The following is a 25,864-nucleotide window of genomic DNA, read 5'->3' on the forward strand; positions in this document are numbered from 1 at the left end:
TCTTCTGCTATGAGCCTGCTTCTTCCTCTCCCACTCCCCCTGCTTGTGTTCCCTCTCTCGCTGGCTGTCTCTATCTCTGTCGAATAAATAAATAAAATCTTTAAATAAAAAATAAATAAATAAAAAAATAAAATAAAATATACTGGGGCACCTGGGTGGCTCAGTCAGTTAAGCGTCTGTCTTCAGCTCAGGTCATGATCCCAGGGTCCTGGGATGGAGCCCAGGTCAGGATCCCTGCTCAGTGGGGAGCCTGCTTCTCCCTCTCCCTCTCCCTTGCTTGTGCTCTCTTTTTCTTTGTCAAAAAAATAAATAAAATTTAAAAAAACCTGTACTATAATGGCCTCCAAGTCACATTTATAAATAGAGGGCACATGGCCACAATAATGTTATGGAAACCAATTTTCTGATACTTCCATATTTACTCTTTTCTTAAATTGTTCTGTGTAAGAAAAAACTGTGGTTCAGTTCTCTTTCCCCACCTCCCTAACATAATCAACTTTTCCTCACTTTATAAAAGTTTGCCTCTCAGTCATCTTGATATTCACACTGGCGCATTTTCCCTGGAGTATAAAAGTCCCTTGAGTGCCAAACCAAAGGACAAGTAGAGAACACATTGTGCCTAAAGGAGAAGCCCTTGAAAGCAAAGTAAAGCCCACACAGAAAAGAAATATTGAACGCAGACAGGTCTTATTTCATCTATTTGTCCACCAGCACACAAACCACATAGCTGTTTCCATGTTTGTCCACATGTCTATCTTAGAATTCAAAAGTGAGATGAGCATCAGACTGACACATATTAACATATTTATTTGAATTGAATTGACACAAATAAAACATATTTTTCCATTTAGAAAACAAGTTGGATTGGTTGATTAATTTGTTAATAAGAACTGGCTTTGGGAATTAGGTTATAAGGCAACCATTTTCCATAACTGAGCAAACTAAATCTATTAATTTTTGATATTTAAATATTTTAAATAGACCAAAGCATGTAGACAACATACCAGCAATGGTATCCTTAGAAATTATTGAAAAGCAGCATAATAAATTTTACACATCAAATTAAAAATGTATGAGGGAATCCCAAATTCTTTTTGAGTGTATTTGAGGAAAGAAAGGAAGAAGGGAAAAAAGGAGGGAAGATAGGAAGGAAGGGAAGAAGGGAGGGAAGAAGAAAGAAAAGAAAAAAAAAAGAAAAGGAAGAAAGAAGGAAAGAAAACCACTGACTAATGGCATGCATTAAAAGATGAAGCCCTATGGTACGAAGCCTGAATGTCCTTGGTGAGATGAAGGGAGAGTCGGTGACTCTGCACAGGAAGTGAGAAGGAACTGGAATTGCTAGAGTCTTCAAGGTAAGACAAGGCTGGAGATCTGAGAGAAGAGAAGGGACCCAGATACATGGCAGGTAACTGGTTACCTATTAGGAGGCCAAGGAAAATTCTTTAGGGCAATGGCAGATAAGACTTTGAAGAACAGAATATTCAACTTGATGTCAAATACTCAATTTTAAGTCATTTCTGGCTGCAACGTGTTTTTCTCTTTCCTTGTTCCATATTTTCAATATTTTGGAAAGTTTGCTAAGACACAGCCTTAAGTTAACACTTAGGGAAATAAAGATCTGTGTGATGTTCAGTGAGGCAATGCAATACTAAAATGGGGCAAAACACGCAGAAAGGAAAAGAGAGCAGGAAATGAGAAATCAGCAAAGGCAAGACCCAGGAGTCAAGAGAAAGCTACAAGATATACAAGCCTCCGCCACTTGCTGCCTCACCCACTCCTCCCTCAAGGGATTCTTAGAATGCTGGAAAGGGTTTCAGACCAATTTCACTTTTATCTTGAAAACCAAGATGGCCCCAGTCAGCTAGGGCCCTTGAAAAATGGATGGTACAAATAAATTGGCAGAGACCTACAATTCAGATTTTAAATCTTCTTTTTTGAAAAAAATTATTTTCTTCTTAAAAATCTATTTAGAGAATCTACATTGGACAAACAATTCTTCTGTTTTTTTTTTTTTTTCTATTTTACTGCAGCTACAGGATACAGAAAATATTTTTTTCTACTTGGTTGAGGATAGATGACTACAAAGGGCCAGGATTTGTATTTACAATCACATCTCTGTGAGTCCAAAGCGACCTATAAGACAGGCATAATTCTGGCCTAATGAACTTGGACTCTAAGAATAGTGAAGTTTCTGAGCTCCTTTAAAAACAAAATATAATAAATAATAAATAAATAAATAAATACTTTAAGTATCCTTTTTAAACTAATGAATTATAAAGTGCAAAAATGTTTTGTATTATATAACAGAAACAAAAGCTTGTTTTAAGTTCAAAATAATATTTAAAGTCTAATATGACATATAAGTTGTTGAAAGAACTTTCTAGGTCCAAGATGGAGCTGTTCTTGCTCAGCGGGCTACATAAGAAACTCAGATAACTTTCACATCCCTGTAAATGCTCCACTTGGCCAGAAACACACATTGCTTCAGTTGACCAATCCCCAAATGAGCCGAGCCACATCTGGGCTCTATATTTATTATTTTCTTGTTTCTTTTCACCCCAAACAAGGCTGACTATGTGGCCCCAGCCAATATTTTCTACCTGTCTCTTCCTTGTTCTTTATTCTTTATTCTATAAAACCTTCCTGCCTCCCACCCCATTTTGCAAAAGGAGACTGTCCATTTCATGCAGTGTTAAATAAGGTGGTTTTTCACACCTAAATTGTCTTCTTTAATAATTTTTTAAACATAATGTATGAGAGATACAGAGTACTCTTGGAAAATAGATGTTCTGATAAAGTATTTTTAGTTTTTCAAATCCCAGTGTGATGTTGGACAAACAAAGTAGTATTCTGGGACTAGACAAAGGAAGAGAAAAGGAAATATGCTAAGTTTTCAAACAACAGCTTTAGGTTAAAGACTTTTCTTATTATAACTCTTAGGAATGGCTCTGTACCCATACTGTGCATGTTTCAATGCACATCTGTGCTTTGTTCTCCCAGTATTTTGACTCTAAAAATAGATGGCTCCACTGGAAGATTGCCAAGGTAATCACCAAAAGAGCTAGAGCCTAATGGAGACTGGAACCAGTACAGAAGACAACAAGGGAAGAAGCTATGGGTGATTTGGGGTAAAATTCGGAAACCATCTGTCTAAGTCTTGGCATAAATGCAATAAAGGTCAAACCACGTCTTAGGATATTTGAAACCAAACAAAAGAAAAGATGATTTTGCATTCAGAAACAGGAAAACATTTCTAAAATATAGATGTTTTGGGGATTCCACAGGCATGATGGCAAGCATGTTCTAACACAGTGAATCATACCTGTTAATCATGTGTTATATATTGAAATTCTATTGTGTTAGCCGTTAATTCACTCAATATACATTTGCTTCCTATCTGTTATGTGCCAGCCCAAGCATAGGTGCTGTAAGAGACGGGAAAGAGAGTAATGCTGATTTACTGACCATCTAATGTCACGAATACCTTGGACCACTTCATTTATTCCTCTATCAAACCTCAGAGATAACGTGCCCCAGGAGACAAGTTGAACATGTCAGAGCTGCCTTCAAAACTCTGTCCCTGTTGACCATGACCCATCACTTCCCCTAAGAGGGGAAAGAGAAGAAAGGAATGAGAAAAACACAGTCCCTTCCCTAAAGGAGTTTGGACACAAGGACACAAAATAATATCTGCGTATAAATGACTATAATATTAGCTTCACAAGAGAGGCTGCAAGGGGCAGGGGTGTTCATCCCCTCTTGCCTAAGGCTGGACTTTCAGCTAAGCCTGGAAGGATGAGTAGGGCTCACCCAGGCAGAAAGAAAAGCAACTTAAATTCCAAAATTAATCATAAAACTATGATTTCTTGGACTTAAAAAAAGGAACATGACTCAAATAGAATCACTAAAATCAGTTGTTCTTTGTAGCTCCTCTGGTTCCTTAATATTTCAAGCTCCTTCTCCTTACACACACACACACACACACACACACACACACACACACACACACACACAGTTGCATCCATCCAAAACCAGTAAGTGAATAAGTATATCAAATATAAAAATTCTGTATATATAGTCCAAGAACAACATTACATAAAGATCGAACTAATAATTTTGGGGAAATGATCCATGTTTTGTTAGAAAAGAAGGAGAACAGTAGGCATTTGCTGAGTCATTCAGACCTTTCGAGACATAATTCTGAGAAGTCTGAATCAGAAGGTGGGGTTGCAAAATAGGGGTTGAATACCGAGGAGGCCCCGTGCTCCTCCATGGTGAAAAACAGGTGTATTTACCACCCAGGGACACATGGCAAAATGGCAAGAAGCAGATCGTCAACTCCCACTGAAATGTAAAGAGGGGGTCCCTGCACATTCCACCACCTCTTTCTTTACTTTTGAAAGCATGGATTCTCAGTTCTGTTTGCTTTTCTATGCTGGGAGATCCTTCACAAACGTTGCCTTTTCATATTCATGGAGCAGCTTGCGTAAAATATTTGAAGCTCAGGTGTGTGCAAAAGGTCACAGTACACATGAAGGACAATGAAACTGGGATAGAAATACTTGAGGCAAAGGCTAAAAAATGAAGAAACCGATGTCATAACCTTGAGCAATGATTCCCACCAAAATGTCATCAAGACATTTGCTTCCCAAATTTTATAATAATTTGTTTAAAAAGAAAAATCAAATAACAAAAGCTAGTGTTTACTTTAGACTTATTTAGGGAAATTATATAAGAGCTTTGAAAAGAATATAGCATTTCTAAAACTTCTACTCAAAAATAATAAAGCACTGACATCAATTGCTGACAGAAAATAAGGGCAGGAAACTAGCTTTATGGCATGTTTTCTCAACCAGGGACCTCAAGATAAGCTCCTGAAAAAAAAAATCAGTTTTTAGAGAACAGAGACAAAGCTAAAGAGAACTAATAAATAATTTACAGTATTCCAGAGGGGAAAAGAAGTCTCTTACCTCCATTCCTTCACTTCAGGCATTTAAAAAATTTCAGTAGGGTAAACAATGTTCAAAAATTCAATTTTTAGCCTCTAATTTATTCCAGAAATATTTTCTTATTTCACAAAATTGCTGCTGTCTTCCCAGGAGAAACCTATATTCACTGGGAAAAGTTAGCACATCTCGAATAGAGAAAGTAAGAGTGGATAAAATGTCCTGAAATAGATAAAACTATTTATAACAGGTTTTATATATCAGATGACCCTATAACAGTAACAGGTAGTAAGAATGTGCTAGTTACAGATTTCTGGAAATTTTTAGTGAGATGAAGATTTATTTGTTGGCCTGTCTCCCACCGGCGAAAGCAATCATTTTCTACAATTATCCTATTAAATTTAAAAAGAAGTATTGTCACCTCTGATTATTAGAAAGGAAAATTAATTTTTAATTTTGGATAAAGATTCCAATGACCTTTCCTGTTTCCATATATGTACCTCCCTCTATTCCTGAGGACTGAGGGACAGTGAGAGAAAGGCCTAGAACAGGTGTAGACCAGAACTAAGAAACAAAGGGTGACGAGGATGGAAAGAAGAAATGATGAAAAGAATTAGTGAGTAAACAAGGTTACAGAGCAAAATTGTTTAAGCAAGATGCAAATTACGAGGTACTTAATTATTCTGCACAGCAAGACCCCGGTTCTCCCTAGTGCGGTGAATTGTGTTTGGGGCTTGACCTTTTCAGGTAGTATAAGCCCCACGTGACCAAGCCCCACTGACGTCAGCAGGACACAGAGCACACCACAACCAAATGTCTTTAAACAGAAAAAAATCAAGTTTAAACGAATTTCTAGAGCAGATGTGAAAGGAACAAGGTACGTTCAAAAGAGTGTGTTGAGAAAGGGAAAAGTTGTTTTACTTTTAAGAAGAGAGAGAGTGATGGAGAAAGGTCACTAGGTAGTGGGGCCTGAGGAATAAAACAGGGGTTGACTTGTGTCAGAGATCTGAGATGCTTAAGGATCCATCCCCCCATGGATGACAGTCTTCCAATCTCTAGTCCTTCCTCCTCCCCTTTTCCTCTCCTATCTTCTTGCTTCTTTCTCCTCCCTCTGGGAGAATGCTCAGATCCTTGTCCATGTAGTAGGAGGTGACTCTGGATTTATGGCATCTGAGGATATAGAATGGGAGTTTATTGGGGCACCTAAATCAATTAGGTAGTAGATAGGATTTTCCACACACACACACAGAGGAAAAAGAAAAGAAAAAGATAATGAGTTAATTAAAGAAAGAGCAGAAGAGATCCCTCAAGGTCAGTTATATCCCGTTGCCTCATTCAGGTATCTCTCAGAAACCTCTGGAATATGAAGAAAGGACTGGGAGAAGGAGGTCCACTCAAGGAAGCTCCAGAGTTGAGAAAGAGAAGATATTTCTATCCTACTTGAAAATACAAGTCTTGCACTCCCATATCAACCAAACTGTAAGCTTATTGTGCTGAGATCCTGCAAATATTTGATTTAAAAATCAGTATTCTATGTTATCTCTCCAATATTTCTTTGAGAAAAAAAAAAGATGTAGTCTTTGGGTCTTTCTTCCTTACAAAATATTAACTTCATGGTATGCATACACATTATTGCACATGTGCCTTATTGCGTGTTCTGTGAGACAAAACTCTGTAAGATATTAAATTTATAGAAAATTCAAGAGCGAGATGAGAGTAGATGAAAGATTATGAAGTACCCAGTAGCCTACAAAGTTAAGTGCTTTTAGTTTACTGCAGTTTCCTATAAATTCTTTATAGGTATAGTCTCTCCAATGACTACAGGTTTCTAGAATATGAATTCATTGCAAATGTTGATAATTTTTTTTTAAGAGAGAGCAACAGTACGCACGTGTGCATGCTTGTGTGAGGTGGGGGAGGGGCAGAGGGAGAGGGAGAGAGAGAATCCCAAACAGGCTGCATACCCAGCACAGAGCCTGATGTGGGGCTCTACCCCCACAAAGGTGAGATCGTGACCTCAGCTGAGAAATCAAGAGTCAGATGCTCAAGCGAGCGAGCCACCCAAGCGCCCTGCAATTGTTGATAGTTTAAACTTCTGCCTCAAGAATGTGAAACCAAATTTTAAAAATGATTTTTTCCTATAATTTTGTTTAGTCTTGAAAGAAAAGGTCATGAGTTTGCTTGTTGGCAAAAGGTAAATAAATAAGGGCTGTGCTCATCGATTGTTTTTCCTATACCAACTGTGTTCTCCTTTGTTATAGTAGCTTTATAATACACTTTAATATCTGGTGGGACAAATCTAGTCTTACTAATTTATCTTTCCAGTAATTTTTTATTTTTATTTACATTTTAAATAAAACAATATTTTGGTCATTTAGTTAATTCCCCCCACCCCAAATCCATTGGGATTCTCATTAAAATTGATTAAATATGTATTAACTTGAAAAGGGTTGGCATTTTCATGATATTAAACCTTTCTGTTCAGGAAAACGTGTGCTTTTTTTTCTTTATTTAGTTTGTTGGGTTTAAAAGTATATATTTTTTAATAAAACATTGTAACTCCTCTGTGTAGGTTATGTCCTAACCCAATTTCTTTATAAAGACAAATATCAGTAAAATGGACAGGAAGGACAGATGTAAAATAAAAAGGAAGGCTTTAAAAAAAAGGCAGTTTAAGGCACTGGTAGAGGACACAGATGAGAAAGCCAAGAATCAGCTGAGAGACTGTCCCCAGATTCTGGGAATGGGAGCTCTAGGGGCTTTCGGGTCGCAGCTGGAGGCTGGCAAACCACAGTTTCACTCTCCCCTTCCAGCCACCAGCTTCTTCCAAACCCTCAGTGATTTCGGAGCTTCCAGCTCTGCTTCTTCTGATTTTTCTAGGGGTAGACATGACTTTTTGGCATCTGAAGGAATTAAGATAAAATTTTATTATCAAAGAGGCATATTCCTATCATGGGGAAAGCCAGTAGCAGGCATCCAGTCTTTGGATGCCTCCAACTCAGCTGCATAAGAATAGGCCTTGGGCCTGGAACATTCCTCACCATGAAATAAAGAGGCCACACAGCCTGCGCTGGTCTTATCACCTTGTGTGGGAATATCCTTCCTTGTTTCAGGAGCAGTGAATGCCCCTTTATCTCTGCTTAAAGCATGTGCAACCTATGGCATCTGGCCAACCCCACTGTTTTGTCTGTCCTTCCAAGGGGAGAGGGCACACGGTCCCTTCCACTGAGGCATAAGAGGGGAAAGCTAGGGAGAGACCCACTGGCAGTGGGGGACCTACACCCTCTACCAAAGCTGACTTTGCTGTCTCTTCTCTATGTAAAGGAAGTGCTCTGTTCCATCCAGTCCTTCACTGCATTGTGCTTTCCCTAAAAACTCTGATGCCAAGATGCAATGGGCAGGAGCGCTTAGAGTCCTCCTCTGGGGTTGATAACCAGTGCACGGTACTCTGGCTGACATCTATTGAAGCATTATAAGCAATAATCTTTTGGAAGTAGCCTCTGCTCAGTGACTTCAGTTTGGCATTCATAACCATAGCCTGACTCTCTTTGAAGGGGGTAGTGATAGCAATGGACTGAGAAAGATAGCAAGGAGAGGCCCCTGGGTGGCTCAGTTGGTTAAGCAACTGACTCTTGATCTCAGCTCTGGTCATGATCTCAGAGTCATGAGACTGAGCTCCACATCGGGCTCCACAGTCTGAGAGGAGTCTGCTTGTCTCTCTCCCTCTACTCCTCCCCGCTGCTCATGCTCTTTCTCTAAAATAAATAAAATCTTAAAACAAGAAGGAAAGAAAGAAAGAAAGAAAGAACGAACGAACGAACGAACGAAAGAAAGAAAGAAAGAAAGAAACCAAGGAATGCAATGTTGCTTAAAACAGGTTATTATTACTGATGGAAGATCAGGAGATGGTAAGCAACAGACCGACCCTCCACCCCACCCTTTCTTCCAAGACATACACATATAAAAATATCCCAAACCCCATTCTATCATTTCAAGGAAAGTTTAATGCCACTATACTAAGTCAACCATATAAGATTCTCCTCTGAAAAAAATAATACTTTGTGTTATTTTCACAAATATTTCTTTCATATATTGAAAAGAGGTTATTGGTTTCTCTACTTACTGGAACATGAAATGAAGCCTGCTTTATAATTACAGTGACTTTTTCAAGGAATACAGGACATAGTCCAATTGATAATAAATGTAAGGGAGAGAGATTGACTACAGAAGACAATAGTAGGCAGATAATCAAATGTTAAATATATTTTGACCTAGAAATACCCTTTATTTATAAACTCTACCTAATGATTCTGAATTTTTAGATGGTGTTCTCTGGAGACATGTCAACCCAACCTCAAGGCCTTTACCTCAGTATTTTCTAAAGGGGAAGAAAGACTATCTGAATGCTTGAATAATTCTCTAACAGAACACACTGAAAAAAGAGCCGTGTCAGAATGAAAAATGTAGAGGATAAATAAAGCAGATGAACAGTGCCTACTGAGCGAGATAACAGAAGACTTAATAAAATGAGAACGCCAGAGTAGGACCTGTCTCCAAGCTTGTAAATTTGAACAGGATATCAAATGATCTAAAGCTATCCGACGATCTCTTTCAGCCTGCTGAAGCTAGGCAATAAAAGAGAGAGTGACTTCACACACAATCTCCCAAGTGAGAGTATCAGAAGACAGACATCAGGTATGAAAGGCAAAAAAATGCTGGTGGAAACGTAGCCACCTGGGATATCTCTCGTGGGACAGAAACCTTATGGGCGAGTTTCACCCTGGCCTTCATGGCTCAGGTAGTGGATTGGAAAGCAACAAGTTGTGCATTCTAAAGGACACCATCTTGTCTTTAAGGTCAAAGGAAGAAGAAGAGAACAAAATTATATATTTAGAATGGAATGGAACAGTTCCAGATGGAATGTTCTGCATTAATAAATACTTTCTTAGGTAATCAATGTATGGTCTTCGAGGTAGATGAATGGAAAGTAGTTGGTGAAAACTACTGAATGTTTGCTGGGTCCATTCTGTATTGAAAAAGCTGGGCTAGCAAAGGAAAACAAGGTTATGCAAGAAATTTCCTGTATGATATTATAGCCTTCAAAACCTCCATATTAAGTTCATATTGTCAAGCAAACAGTGGGAGTGGAGAGAAATTTTTTAATAACTTTCCTCTGTTCATGACTCCATTGAAGTGCCCTTGGCTCTACTATATGATCATTTTTCTCAAATTTTGGGCAACAGAGGGCTAAGAATCTATCATAGACACAACTTTGGTTATCAGCCATTGAGCCCTGGCAGGTTGGGATAATGCAAGTGAGCTTCCTCAGTAAGCTGGAGGGACTTAGGTCTTTGATATGCCATGTGGGAGTCCTCCAAGAATGTTGTTATTGGTTGGCAAGATGGTATTGAGACACATTCAAGTGCAGGGAAGTTGTATACAAATTACAATATAGGTAATAAGTGACTACAGACAAGGTTTCGAGAATAAATGAAAATGTTTAAATGCAATGAAGTAAAACTGATGAACTAGTTAAAATAATACAAACAAGATGGAGTCTGCCTAGGACATCACCATAGGTTCTAAACGTCATTTATCACTCTTCTAGTTTTTATACTTGGTTATAATTCAGAGCAGAGACAGAATCTTTTCTCACCAGTGTATGGTGAGTGTAGCCATGTAAGTCAATGTCACCATGTAATAGCATCTGGCCACTCAGACAGTGTCAATTTCAGTACGTCTCCAATCAGGACTGCTGCTAATTCAGAACACAAGGGAACCAAAAAACAATGGTTGGCAATGAGTAAATTTTCTCCTGTATCCGAAGTCATACTATTAGTGAGTGGCCCGATCGAAACTCATGAATCAAGTTCCTGACTCTAATCCAGTGGAAATCTGGTAATATACCTTTTATAATGCACTAATGGTGACTTCATGTAAGACAGGGATCATTTCTACGTAGAAGCATTTCTATTAACTAATCTGGTTGCTTGTATATTAACATAAAAATTTTATTAATTTTTCCTTTAAATAAACACACAGTAAAACTGCATGACAAAAAGGTGTTCATTCTCCCTTACATTAAAAAGGATAAGTAGAAATGGCCCATATAACCAGCTAAAAACTTCAATTGCATTTTTATTTGTTTTGTTTTTAAGACAGAAGGACCCTCTCCTGGTGGGCGGACATTCACCATGGGAGTCCAGAATTAGAAAGGAAAATTGCTTTATAATAGTCTAAACAGGACCCAAATGTTAATGCCTGAGATTGCTTTTGGTCAGTTGCTCATGAGTATTTATGCTGTGTTGGTTAATCTTTTACGATCCAGCAGTCCTTTAGTAGTTCTCTTGAAAATACAAAGTACAATGACGCTAAAAATGCAAGACGCGTCTACATATGTATTCCCACACCTTAAGCAAAATAAAAAAGAGAAGCAAACCATCATGGTAGGTTAATTGCTTGACACTTAAATTAAAATGCAAATACTTAAATAAAACCAAATTATGACATAAGATGTAGCTTAATGTTAAAGTAAAAATATGAGTAACTTAATTTTCTTCTTAGAACAGTTCTATGGGTACCACAACATTCACTATATTGAGAATAGATAAAACCCTATGGGAAGATGAAGAGGCTTAGGAAAAACCTTCCCTTTCTCTATCAAGTGTAGAGAGTCTACCTTTCTCTTTCTAGTCTATCAAGTCTCTATCTTTCTCGAACAAGTTTGTTTGAACTGAAAGGGTGTGAATTTTTAAATAAACGGAATACAGAAGATGAGCGTTTGCCTTTGGTCAATACAAAGGTCTGTCAGTTAATTATTGCACTGTTTTTTTTTTAAATTCATAGTTCATATAAGTATAAAGTTCCATGAGAAAGGTGAGAAGATTTAACTGTACTTTGCTTTCGTGGAATCTGTTAGCAAGGGGTCTCCTCACCTGAGAACGGGTAAGGGATGAATGTGCATATGCACACAGATATACAGATATAAAGGCACAGAGTTACATTTATGAAATCTGTTTATATTTATAAAAATCTACGTATGTAATAAGATAACAAATATGCTTATTTCTTATCCTCATGTACATATATGTAAAGATATATATTATGTTACATACACATATTGATATGTGTTGGGCTATGCAATATCTGAATGCTATGTTTTCACAGAAGCTTGCCTACCATCACCAAGCCAAAAAATGCCAGATTCTTGCTTTCCTTGTCACCCTTGAAGCGAGGGTGTCACCATGAAGAAAAGACTTTGCCAATCAGATCGACCAACCCAGGCTTTGCATCAAGAGTTAGTGATATAAAGAAGGGGAGACTGAAAAAGTATTCTGTGGCAGCAACTGCAATTTTTGCAGGATCAAGTTCCTGAGGACCCAGAGTCATTAGCGTCTTGGGCTGGTGGCCACAATGTGCTTGGCTTTAGTGTTGCCCTTGCCACGGCAGCTCTGCAGCCTGACTTGCAGCATCATTTCAGGCTGTGCACCCTCCAGGCCTGGGTGTCCAGCCCTCCTAGACATTCTGTGAACTCATAGACTTGTAATACATTTGGTTTTTCACCAAATCTGCTCTAGTTAGGCTCCGCAGCTGCCTCTAAGAAACCTTGCTGATAGATTATAGGAGTAACCAGAGAGACTAATGTGGAGAAAAAAGAAGAAATGACAAAGTTCAGCTATCAGGCAAGTGAATGGAGCCACAGGAGGGGAGGAGGCGTGATCTCCAGTGGTTGTAAGAGGGGCTCAGATGAAGAAGAGAAGATATATCCACCCAGAATTTCTGCTGAGATCACCTTGCAATTAATTTTTTTTTTTTTTAAGAAAAGTATCGGGAGAAAGAGTACAGGGGAGCAGATGGGGAAGGGGCAGAGAGAGAATCTTAAACAGGCTCGATGCCCACCACAGGGCCCAATGCAGTGCTCGATTTCACAACCCTGAGATCATGACCTGAACCAAAATCAAGAGTCAAACGCTTAATCCACTGAGCCACCCAGGTGTCCCCAGTGAACTTTTTACATCTGAAATACCCTTCTTGGGGGCAGGAGGTCAGTGAAAATGGAAGTCTGGAAGCCATGATCTTGGAGATTCTTGGAAGGATGGAAACTAGAAAGGACTATGTATATGCTTATCAAGAAAAGAAGGGGAAAATGTCCGTGGGACTGAAAGCCGTGACATCTCGTCATATATTCCTAATATGGTAAATCAGGTTATTTCTAATTTGTTAGAAATATGCTGACCTTCTTCTCTGGACAAAATGCCACGAAAATGCCACTGATGATGTTGATCTAAGAGAATTCTGTGAGAACACAATGAGGCCACACCTGCAGTCTCTGACCCCAACCAGCTCTTCCTCTGCATACCTGCTTGTCTAACTCCTAACCATCTTCAAGTCCTTTCCTGAATCTCACTGGCCACAAGACCCACTCTGATCCAGCTATTGAACGCTCCCACCTGTTCTCCCTGCTCTGCTCTGATTTCTTTCTACATACTATTTGTCACCAACTAATATTTTTAGGGTTTACTTCTGTATTACATTTGTTTATTATCCGTCTCCCCTACCAGGATGTAAGCACCAAAGGGGAAGTAATTGTTGTTTTTCTTGTGCACCCCAAACTCCTAAAATAATTGTGCACACGAAACAGAAGCTCAATAAATATTTGTTCGGTGAATTAATGGACATGGCTGGGGTGAAATAAATAAGAGGCAGGTGACAGAGACAAGATTGTTGAGATGACAAAAAGCCTTCAAGGCCACATGCAGGCTTTAGATTTTACTCTGAGTGAGATGGGAAGTCACGGGATGTTGCTGCGTACAGAGGACCTGGCTCTGACAGATCAAAGGGAAAGAGCCAGTAGAGCAGCTGAACCTACCAAGGGATTGGTGATTAATGGAACAGAGCCTCAGATGTCATTAATTAGGGACCCTGTGTTCAGGTGGCGTTGGTCAGAAGAAGGCATGGATACACAATAAGCAAAGATGATTCTACACATACCCACAAACCAGCTCCCTTTAATGGTGTTTATTATCAACCGCCATTTTTTGGGGGGTGGGGTAAATTACACTGTCCTGACAGTTATAATATATTTGTCTTAGAAATCAGCTTGGCTATGAACATGGTAGTGGTATTTTCTGACCCGAAAATGATGTACATAGTTTAGAAAATACCTTTTCGAATCCACAAGTTTACTTACATATGGTCTTCTAAAGGCATCAAAATTAAATCACATTTAGTGTTACAGGTTCACTAAGTAGCACAGCAGAAAGAAAATGAAGACGGTTTTAGAGGATATTCAAGAGGCCACCTTAGTTAGATCGGTACACTGACTGCTAGGGTGGATCAGACCATCAGGCTATGGTTTCAGGCTCAGGGGTATGAACGTGACTCCAGGAATATATTCTGAATACACGTGCACTATAACTAGAGGTGTGCTTTAAGAAGATTAATATGTTAGTGACTTGGAAATTAAGCTGGAAACTTGACCTCAGCATGTTAATTCAGATGTTCTGAGTGCAATTTTGAAATAAGGAGATTTGATAATTTGTATTATTAACTCCTGAGCCAGACTGACATTGGTTCAAATTGTAGTTCTGTCACTTACTAGTTGTGTGGTCCTGGGTAAGCTACCTAATTGGTGCATCATCTTCCTCAGGTTTAAAATGCAGATAAATAACATTTAGGAGGGCTGATTCAAGGATTAAGGGAGTTAATAAGAAAAGTACTTGGAACAGGGCCTGGTACTTACTGTTACCTAAGTGTTAGCTATTATTGTTGCTACTATTTCTACCTACTAGGATAATATTAGACAGAAATATCTTCATGCTATATTTTTGCTGCATTCAGTCTTTTTAAAGGGATGGCCAACCGATATAAAATAATTCAATTATTGCTGTAAATACTCAAGAAAACTGAATATTTTAAGTATATATATATTTTTTATTTCAGAGAGACCGAGAGAGAACATGCATGTGTGCATGTGAGGGGGGGGGAGTCAGAAGGAGGTGGAGAGGCAGAATCCCAAGCAGACTCCATGCTGAGTGTGGAGCCCAACGTGGGGCTCGAACTCACAGCCCTGAGATCGTGAGTTGAGCTGAAATCAAGAGTTGGATGCTTAACCGACTGTGCCATCCAAGCACCCTGAAAACTATATTTTGAAAAGTAACACTGACTAATATTTAGAAGTAGAAAAATTCAAGGTCATAATAGTCACTCTTTTCATGATATGGCAAGATTATAAAATTTCATATAACTGATATGGTTATATCAGTTTTGGTCATGGCTAAGGTTCATAAAATGATAACAGTTTGACAGACATTGTGCTATTATATATTTACCATATTCTCCTAGTAACTCCATGACATGGGCATTCTTATTTTGCCATTTGCCCAAAGAAGAAAAAAGCTTAAAGAATTTGGTAACTTGAATAAGGAATTAACCATTAAGGATCTCAGACTGAATTTGAATGAAGGCATTCTGACCCCCATATTTGCACTATGTTTTTGAGGTTATGACAGACAACTGAAATAATGTGTGGTGATCTACAAATTAAAATTTAAAACAAACTAATTTCCAGGAATTATGCCCAAAAACTCTGTAACAAAGCAAAATATTCTTCATCAGGTCCTCGATAATTTGATAGTGTATATTTCATCCAGGATCAATGGATGAAACAGAGTCATAATCAAGAAGATGCTTTATAGAGTTCAAAACCCCAGAGACATGTTAGCATTCTTTATCATTCTTGTGGATTCTTGGACTTGAGACTACTGAGTGTCTCAACAAATGGATCAGATATGGGCTGAGACAGGGTTCTACTAACTCAAAACTTAGGGGCAGAAACTTATCAAAAACTTCTTTACATAAAATGCTCACTTCACTTAAGCTGTCTAATGGGATAGGTGATAAAACTGCAAATGAAAGTGAAACTAAGACATTCATCTCTTAAAAATATTCTTGTATTTGTTCATTAAATTTATCCAGAAAATACTTGTTGAGTAATTTGGGTTCTAGTCAGCTGGGGATCCTATAGACACCAAGACAGACATCGTTCCTGCTGTTGGAGAGACTATGTTCTGATGAAGGAGGCAGAAGATGATAGATAGATAGATAGATAGATAGATAGATAGATAGATAGATAGATAGATAGATGATAGATGATAGATAGATAGATGATAGATAGATAGATGATAGATGATAGATAGATGATAGATGATAGATAGATAGATAGATAGATAGATGATAGATGATTAGATATATGATAGATAGATAGATAGATAGATAGATAGATAGATAGACAAAAAAAATCATGCTTATGAAGGAAATAGTGCGGTGAGTCAGAGAATAACTAAGAGCAGAGTTAGGGAAAGTGACTTCAGACAGGGCAAGCCTCAAAGATCTATCTGAGGAAATGACACTCAAGCTGACCAAGAGATGAATAAAAACAAGGGAAAAGGTTCCAAGCACAGAAAACCCTCAGAATTCAACAGCAGGTACACATCTGCAAAGAAACAACGTAAATGTTCCTTTCTCTCTCCTAACATCTTCTTTAGACTTCCAAATCTGTTTTCATTTTTATAAAGTGTGCTTCATTCATGAACTTCCTTGCGAGCATGCACCACACTCATCCTCATAGCCCTGATAGCTCATACAATGCCTTGACATAGTGGGTTCTCCAAAAGATATTTGAGGGCCAACTAAATAAATAGATGAATGAAGGGTTAACAATGATTTTGGAAGGTTTCCTAAAAGAAATTTTAAAACTTATGGTTCAGGGTAATGTCAGCAAAAACGGCTGAGGACGCCAAAAAGTCCCTCTTTATTTATTTATTTATTTTTAAAGATTTTATTTATTTACTTGACAGAGAAAGAGAGACAGCCAGTGAGAGAGGGAGCACAAGCAGGGGGAGTGGGAGAGGAAGAAGCAGGCTCCCAGAGGAGGAGCCTTGATGCGGGGCTCGATCCCAGAACGCCGGGATCACACCCTGAGCCGAAGGCAGACGCCCAACGACTGGGCCACCCAGGTGCCCCCAAAAAGTCCCTCTTTAAAATCAATGAAAAATCTGATAAAATTTGTCAGAATCAACTTTTTCAGAACTTTGGAAATTAACCAAAGGCTTGCAGCAACCCAGGGAGTATTTACCAAGAAAAATGGCTAAATCTTAGTAAGAAGAACAAGCTTAATGACACTTTAACTTGCTCTATTCCCATCCCTCTCTCCATAGCTCCATGGTAGCCTTGAAAACCAATAGCCTACAATCACAGTGCAAACCAGCAGCCCAGCAGTTCCCAAAAGGGATCGAATAAGATCAGAACTCCTTCAAGACCTCATTCCTAGAGAATTCTCATTTTTTGACCTGTCTGGCAGTTCCGTGGAAGGTCCCACTTATAAAACTATCTTTATCTGACCTGACTTGGAACTCACACAGTGGAAAAAGTCTTTTCCCCAGGGGTATTTCTTGGAAACCTTTAAGGATAATTAACTTTGCAGCTACCAGAGGCAATAGATAACAGTTTGGACAAACAACTGGCAAATCAAAAAGGTTAAAATGAAAAGTTAGGCAATGAGACATCCTAGGGGTTTTGAAAAGGTCCAATGTACTCATGGGAATATAGAAATGCGTGCACTTGTGAAGGGCTGCACCAATGCCCAGGGCCTCATTCAGGCTCAGGAAAGACCTGAGAAGGCTCTAAGGTCTGACCTATGGTTGACCTTGAGGTTCTGTGCAAGTGGGAAGTGAAAGTTAAGGCAGTGCTACTGACTGCCTAGTTGAATGTTGAAGGCATGCTCCAACAAGCAAACAAAATCCAGAGCATGCAAACATGGGAGTCTTATTGGGTCTTAGTGTAAGGAAGTCTTTGTCCAACTATTAGCAGAATACTAAACAAGCAGAAACATATGTGGCCACACATGATAATAATACAAAATATAATATAATAATACAAAATTTCCAGAATTAGTCAACAAAAGTCAATAAACAAACACAAAATCAAGGTCATGACAAGCAGCAACAGCAATAAACCCCGAGGAAACAGGAGAATCTGATTTCCAGAGTTGCCACATTATATTATTTAAAATATCCAGTTTAAAAAAAATGCAAGGCATGCAATGAGAAATATGCAATAATACATGGAACAAGAAAATATAGACCATACACAGGAGAAAAAAGCAATCAGTAGAAACTATCCCTGAAAAAACCCAGATGTCGGACTTACTAAAAAGAAAAAAAACAAAAAACAAAAAACAACCTTTAAATAAGAGATTTTCAGTATGTTCAAAGACTGAGAAAAATTGTGTTTAAAGAACAAAATAAAGAATATTAATAAAGAGTTATGCATTATAAATAATAAAGAAGAGAACAGAAAAAATGAAATAGTGAACAGAAAAGCAATATAAAAAAATAAAATTAAACAAAATCAACAAAACCAAAAGCCAGTCTTGAAAACAAAACTAAAGGTCCTTTAGCTATACTGACCAAGAAAAAAAGAGAGAGGACACAATTACTAAAATTAAGGATGAGGGATACTTTTCTAGTGATTTTATACAAATAAACAAGATTATGAGCAATAATATGAAATTATATGTAACAAGTTAAACAACCTAGATGAAATGGACAAATTCCTTAAAGACACAAACTACAAAACTGACCCAAGAAAAAATAGATAGTGTTACTAAACGTGAATCAATATAGAGATTAGCATGGCCCCTGTGTAAGGATGACATACAAATTCATGCAGTGTCCCTATTTTTCTGGGGATGCAATGTCCGGCAATGGTGACCAGTTAACAACACTGTATTATGAATTTGAAAGTTGATAAGTTAAATGATAAGAGAGTAGATCTTAAAAGTTTGCATCACAAGAAAAATTGTAACTGTGTGATAATGGATGTTAATTAAGTTGATTGCGGTGATCAATTCATAATATATGCATATATCTAATCATTGTATTGTACACCTAAAATTAATACAATGTTACATGTCAGTTATATTTCAATAAAAAAAGAAGAAATATATACCGTGAATAGACCTGTAACAAGTAGAGCGATTGAATTAATCAGAAACTTCTCACAAAGAAAATCTTGGCACCAGATCGCTTCACTGGTAAATCTATCATACGGTTAAAGAATAACTAACATCAATCCTTCCCAAGCTCTTCCAAAAAATAAGATGAGTGAATACTTCTGAAGTCATTCTATAAAGCCAGAATTATCCTGATACCCAACCCAGACAAACACAAGAAAAGGAATCCTTTATTAATATAGATGTAAAATTCCTAAAATTCCTTAATAAAATACTAGCCAACTGAATCTGGCAACATAAAAATGACATCTGCTATACAGATATAAATGCCTATAGGTAATGTGGATATTGTATACCCATAAAAATTACATGTATTATACCACATAACTAAGTAGAATTTATCCCAGGAATGCAAGGGAGATTCAACATGTGAAAATCAATTAATGTACAACATCGTGATACAAAATAAAACATTATGCTAAGTACAAGAAGCTAGACACAAAGGACCAATGATTCAATAGCAGCTTTTACTCTGAAACTTGTAAGAAAGTTGAGCGACCTAACTCGGATGGGCTCTAGTGGTGAGTGCTCAGGCCATAGAGATGTGGAGAGGTATCCAAGTCACTAAGGACATCTCCAAGAACGAAATGGTGATCTTGTAATAGCAAAGAGCCTAAGAATGGAGAACTGCTATACTGAGTCAGAGTCTTGTTCCATGCACTCTAATGTGCTTTCTTTGACAGGATCTTTTGTACGGGCACATGTATATCTTGCTTAATATCAACCTCCAAAGAGTGAATGAGTAGTCTTCTCTCCTATCTAAATTCCTGAGCTGCTACTATATCTTATACATGAATTGACCTGAATTGCTTCTGTATAAACACAGCAAAAACATTTTGATATTTTATGTAGATTGTTTGCAAGTTCACAAGAGTCTTATAAACTGAAAACACTGATATATACGTAGCTAATACACTAGTATCGCTGTTTGAAGGACCATTCATCTGTTAGTGGAGAACAATGGGTTCTAAAAATAAACCAGAATGTAGAAAAAGAATAAAGGTTTTGTCTTTCTCCATTGAACTGTGTTCAAGAGTTCAAGAGTCAAGTATGATAGACATTCAGATGAATGTAACATTTCTGTTGTAGCCTTTGGGTCAGACAGGCTCTGCACATTGTCTCCACCATCCCATAACTATTTCTAGATTTCCTAAAGACCAGGACTTTGGAGAACCATAAATGAGGCAAAGACTCTAGTAAGGAAATGGTAAAAATTGACAAGGGAGGAAACAACAATTGTTGGAGAGGATGTAGAGAAAGGGGATCCCTCTTACACTGTTGGTGGGAATGCAAGTTTGTATAGCCACTTTGGAAAACAGTGTGGAGGTCCCTTAAAAAGTTAAAAATCGAGCTACCCTATGATTCAGCAATTGCACTACTGGGTGTTTACCCCAAAGATACAGACGTAGTGAAGAGAAGGGCCATATGCACCCCAATGTTCATAGCAGCATTGTCCACAATAGCTAAATCGTGGAAGAAACCAAGATGCCCTTCAACAGATGACTGGATTAAGAAGATGTGGTCCATATGTACAATGGAATATTACTCAGCCATCAGAAAGAATGATTACCCAACATTTACACCAACATGGATGGGACTGGAGGAGATTATGCAAAGTGAAATAAGTCAAGCAGAGAAAGACAATAACCATATGGTTTCACTCGTTTATGGAACATAAGAAATAGGAAGATCGGTAGGAGAAGAAAGGGAAGAATGAAGGGGGGGTAAACAGAAGGGGGAACTGGACTCTGGGAAACAAACTGAGGGCTTCAGAGGGGAGGGGGTGGGGGATTGGGACAGGGCAGTGATGGGTATTAAGGAGGGCACATATTGCATGGTGCACTGGGTGTTATACGCAAATAATGAATCATGGAACATTGCATCATAAACTGGGGATGTACTGTATGGTGACTAATATAATAAAATAAAAATTATTTAAAAAAAAGGAAATGGTAAAGTCAAATATGCGACAAAGATGCCCTCCCTTTTATTGCTTGTGAACGCGCGGGCACGTGCATTTCCGTTAGCTTTGTAGGGGTAAGCTGCATAAAGGCAAGTAGTCTTCTCTTCCCTTCACCGATGTGTCTCCAGAATCCAACTCGTTAGCATTGCTTGTACTCAGTGACTCTAATCCTCACTAATTCTATGAGCTAAGACTCCAGGCTCAGAGACAGCATGGCTCGGATAGTCATGTTGAGCAAGCCGATTTGCTTTTTGGTTTAATTCAATAGGAAGAAGTAGAAAATAGAGAAAAAATTTCAAATAAAATATTTTCAGCAATCATGAAGCAGGGAGGGGGAAGCTGTTAATTGGCATCCTACCTTTTGTCCTGCTGTTAAATTGTTTTCTCCAAGTCATTTATTATTCTTTTTATATCAGAATACCTAATTTGACATCTTAAGGTTTTTTAAAAGATGCTGCTTCCAAACAGGTCAAATTATGCTAAATAAACAAGTAGTTGAGTGCTCTCTTCAAGCTTATTTCTGCTTTTTAAAACAGATGACAACTGAAGAGTCCAAATCTGACCTTAAAACTGCAAGGTGGCAATTCCCATCTACAGTTCTAACCCCCCAAATCTCTAACTTTTAAGATAATTCCTTGGTGACAAACCTTACCTGACATCTGTGTTATGTAATATATGCACCATACTACTTTTTACAAAATCTAGAAAATTCTGAATTCCAAAAATAATTGAGGGGCCAAGAAATCTGAAGAAAAAGCCTGTGTGTGTGTGTGTGTGCATGTGTGTGCGTGTGTGTGTGTATATATATGTTTAAGTAGGGAAATTAGGCAAATCACAATCTCTCTAGCATTTATTTCATGAATTGGAAAGTAAGGGGGTTAGATTAGATGACTTCTAAAATTACCTGGACAGTAATTAAATTCTACGTTTAGAACCTAAAACACACAACAACTTGTGTTCAATTTTGGATTATGTTCAATTTCTATAAAATTCTGGGCATTTAGCTTTGCCCATAACGTGTGACAAGTGCACATTAGATATTTCTTCAACTAGGTAAGCTCATTCGGGTTTAGTACCTGCTGTTCCAAATACAGAAGCTATGCCTTCCATGATGGTCTCGTGGACAGTGGGATGAGAGAAGACAAATGCAAGTGTCCAAAACGCAACCTTAAAAAAACAAAAAAACATGTATCACACAATACAACCTTCTTTGAAGAGGAACAAAAGCATACTTAGTATTAGCCATAAACATTAAAAGAAACCAGGAAAATGCTTAAATTAAACTTAAAAGCATGCTGGTAAGAAGCATTTTTGGGGAAAAACTAGATTTTATGAACAATAGAGATGTTATAGACCTCTGAGAGGTCAAATCTATACATTTATTCTGTCACTATAGTTTAACTCTGCTGCTTTTACAGATTATCTTTACTACAAAATGAGGCAGGATTTTTTTTTTGCTAATACATATTATAAAATATTATATGTGCACACATTAAATATTCAGAAACAACAAAGTGTGGTACTTAAAATGTTAATCCTAATGAAGATATATTTTAAAATTTAATATCCACCAAATAGAAATGAATGAGCAAATCATACATTCCGCAAATAAAATGTGGTAATTTCCAATAAGCCCAGAAAAATATACCTCAAATCCCATAAACTAAATTATGAGAGTACTCAAGATCAAACATAATGGTCCTTTCACATCTGAATGTTACCGAACATAGCATGCTTGCAAATTCTCTCTAGACCAAAGAAAATTATTTCACATCCTTCCTCAATGTGGTATTACAAGGTTAAAATTATACTGACAGACATCTCAAAAATTAACCTTCCACTAACTCGGGTCGAGGTTTTTGCTTCTATTTTTAGATTACACAATAAAGGACACCTATACAAAATCAATAAAAGAAGTTTGGGTTTCCCTTGCATCTTTTCTGGAAACATGTATTGTAAAAGAAATTTCATCTAAGAAAATCAGTCCTGAAAGACTCAGACAATACTTCATATTTAAAACACTGAAATCTTCTTGTCTCTTTAGTGAGGGAACTTTAAGTACCTTTACATAATCCCAATACTCCCCTCTGTGGCCAAAAAAGGAAGAGCAACGGTCTGAAGGGACGTGGTCAAGTAAGCCAAATTCAATACTCCTCATTGTTTTCCCCCCTGCACTGTGAAATCCGCGGTACTGTGTACATAAACAGAGTGAATGGGAGAACCAAGGCCACCCCCATCTGGAGAGCCTCTTTCTGTGGCATGATTCAGAGTACCGAAGGCTTACCCTGGACATCATCTGGTCCATTTTGCAGTAGAAGAATCATGCTCAGAAAGCTCTCTTCTCCTGTCTCCCCACTCAGGCCCCTGCTACTATTATCTATGGATGAAGTGCTGAATTACTGGATTTAATTAATAACCACTCCATACTCAATTCATCTCATTTAAAGGGTCAGAGTTCATACTGGGGGAAAAATAGCTTAGTGGATAGCACATAGATTTTCAGTTATACAAAAGAGTAGTTCAGAGTTATACTAAATAGTGCTTGGAGTTTTAGAGATTCACAAAACTTGGGTACTTATTTTATAATGAACACAAGAAAATTAGCTAAATTATGAATGACTGTACAAAGGTGCCAATTATTATTTCTAAATTTGGTAAAAAACTCAATTATGTTTTTAAAAAGAAAAGTCACATAAAAGACAGTAATGAAAAAATAAGAAATTTACATATATTACTGAAACAAACAAGAAAAAAAGACCTCTTTGTGCACTCCCAGTTAAAAATTGCTCCCCCAAGTAGTGATTAGTATTCTACCAAAGGGTTCAAGTCCATGGTGAGGGCTGCTCAAAAAGGAGAAGGGCCACCTTGCTCACTGAACTTCACAAGCAGCCATTGCAATGCTTTTGGGGTAAGAACAAAGGTGAGAAGGGACAAGGAGGAAAGCCCTGTCCAATAAGAGAAGATGAAATGGGTATGTTCTTCAGCAATCTTTATTCCTCCATTCAAAAAAAGATTTAACGAATACTGATGGAGTCTCTGTAACATGTCAGACAGTCTTCTATGATCATGGTAAACACAAACATGTATAAGATATCATGCCTGCCCAAAGAACTTTCACATCTAGTTGGGGATACGTAATACAATCAGGAGAAGAAAGAGCTAAGTGTACAGGCAATGGGTGGGGCAGACAACATGGGCTGTGGGAGTTGAGGCTGAGGCAGGGTAGGGTGGGGGGTCATGGTCAGTACTGAAAGGATTCAGAAAGAGCTTGGGAGAAGCGATAACAAAGATGAAATGTCAGCGGTGAGATTCGTTTTGGAAAAAATGTTCCTAAAGAGTTCATTTGGCAGGAATTTCTTGGAAGTTGGAAATGGTCTTCCCATTCAAATGAATTCGCAAATTATGGTTAATATTTGGTACCAGTCTTCCAAAGTTCACCCCAACCACAATGGAGCCCTCTAGTGATCTGTCCTACCCCCAGCCTATCTCAACCCCGAGCTCTGAGTTCCACAGGCCTTGAGGCAGAGCCCACAATGGGAGAGAAGAGAACCTAACCTGGGCACCAAGAAAGGACAGGCCCCACCACCTGTCCTGCTGGCGGGGCTCGTCAGGGTTCTCTAGACGGTGATGGGAGATCACAGAAGCCAGCCAGAAGTGGCCACTCCCACCCCGGGGCATCTGAGTGGTCCAGTTTTGGAAGACAGAGCAGTTTATTACTAATGGGCCACTGAAAGTAATGATTGATTGAAACGACGGCCTCACTTCTTATAAAAGAAGCAAGCTAACATTTATCGAGCACCTTCTTTGTTCCGGGGACTGTCAGCCACTTTCCATATCTTAAAAATATAATGCTCATAACCATCTTATGACGTAGATGACATTCATCCTGTTTTAGAGATGAGAACACTGAGGCTCAGAGAGGTTAAACACTTGGCTCACTGTCACTCAGCACTGGGATTTGGCTTTGGGCCTGACTCTAAAGCCTTTCCAGGGTCTCTGCCTGCACACCAGCTGCCTCTTGGAGATGCCAACAAGAGCCGGCAAGATGGAACTCTCACTAATCATCAGACACTTTCTTTCTGAAATTCATGATTTAAATCCTTTCAGGCCGGTGCCGGGAACAAATTCCATAGAACTGACTTCCCCCGAGTCAGATCAATGGGGCTTTTTGTCCCTTTCTTCTGGAGGATCCCTCTAATGAGATCTTGAAAATTAATCCTGTGACAGGAGTGGCTGTTTTGTTGCTGCTTTGGGAGCTGTTCTGATGTCGGCCTTTTAATTTTGCTATAGCTTAATCAGTATCCAAGAAAATTATGCAAAGAGAAATCAGGGCATGATATCAGAGGTATGTAAAGAAGGCTAAAGGATTAGACAATGTTTATTAGCCCATGCCAGGTGAACTACATATGGCAGAGAGGCCAGAATTTTTATTTCTGCTCTTTACCTAAGTAGTTTGATGACACGTGAAAAGAAACTAGACTATCAGTACTTAGAAAGAGTTCACTAAGAGGAAGGAGAAATAAATGATACCTGAAATATCTCATTTCTATTTGTTAGAGGAAAAAAGGAAATGGCCACATTTATCAATAGAGATGGGTTGAATATTCCTGTTCAGTAGAAAACAAACATGTAAAAAAAAACTACCTTTTAATTTCTCAAATAATCTCAGTGCAGCTTAAGGTAATGTGAAATCCTCGCTGATATGCATTAGACAAGAAGGGACAGACATATCACATGGCTTTAATCTAGTTCGTAACAGCTTTAAAAAGAAACAGTTAAAAATCCTCTGCTCTCTTTAGTATTGTGAGTTCCAATGTCACCATCTCCATTCATGGGGAAGCTTACAGGACCAAGACACCAAGAAACACAAACAGGAATGGT

The 25,864-nt window shown here is 38.2% G+C and overlaps 1 protein-coding gene and 1 non-coding gene across 6 annotated transcripts in view; one reads left to right on the top strand and one right to left on the bottom strand.

Annotated features, from left to right (window-relative positions):
• The window catches only part of LOC100466240 (24-hydroxycholesterol 7-alpha-hydroxylase), an 88,692-nt gene that overhangs the window by 36,006 nt on the left and 26,822 nt on the right, over positions 1 to 25,864 (bottom strand). For all 5 annotated transcript variants that reach the window (XM_019799431.2, XM_034648103.1, XM_019799430.2 and 2 more), the window contains one exon: positions 22,060 to 22,150. In XM_019799431.2, the coding sequence (XP_019654990.1) occupies positions 22,060 to 22,150 (91 nt within the window). The remainder of the gene's footprint in view (positions 1 to 22,059; positions 22,151 to 25,864) is intronic.
• LOC117797202 lies at positions 18,584 to 18,691 on the top strand. Its single transcript, XR_004622120.1, has one exon. It is a non-coding gene; the product is annotated as a U6 spliceosomal RNA (small nuclear RNA).

This window comes from Ailuropoda melanoleuca, chromosome 19, assembly GCF_002007445.2.
Source record: "Ailuropoda melanoleuca isolate Jingjing chromosome 19, ASM200744v2, whole genome shotgun sequence".
NCBI classification, from domain to species: domain Eukaryota; kingdom Metazoa; phylum Chordata; class Mammalia; order Carnivora; family Ursidae; genus Ailuropoda; species Ailuropoda melanoleuca.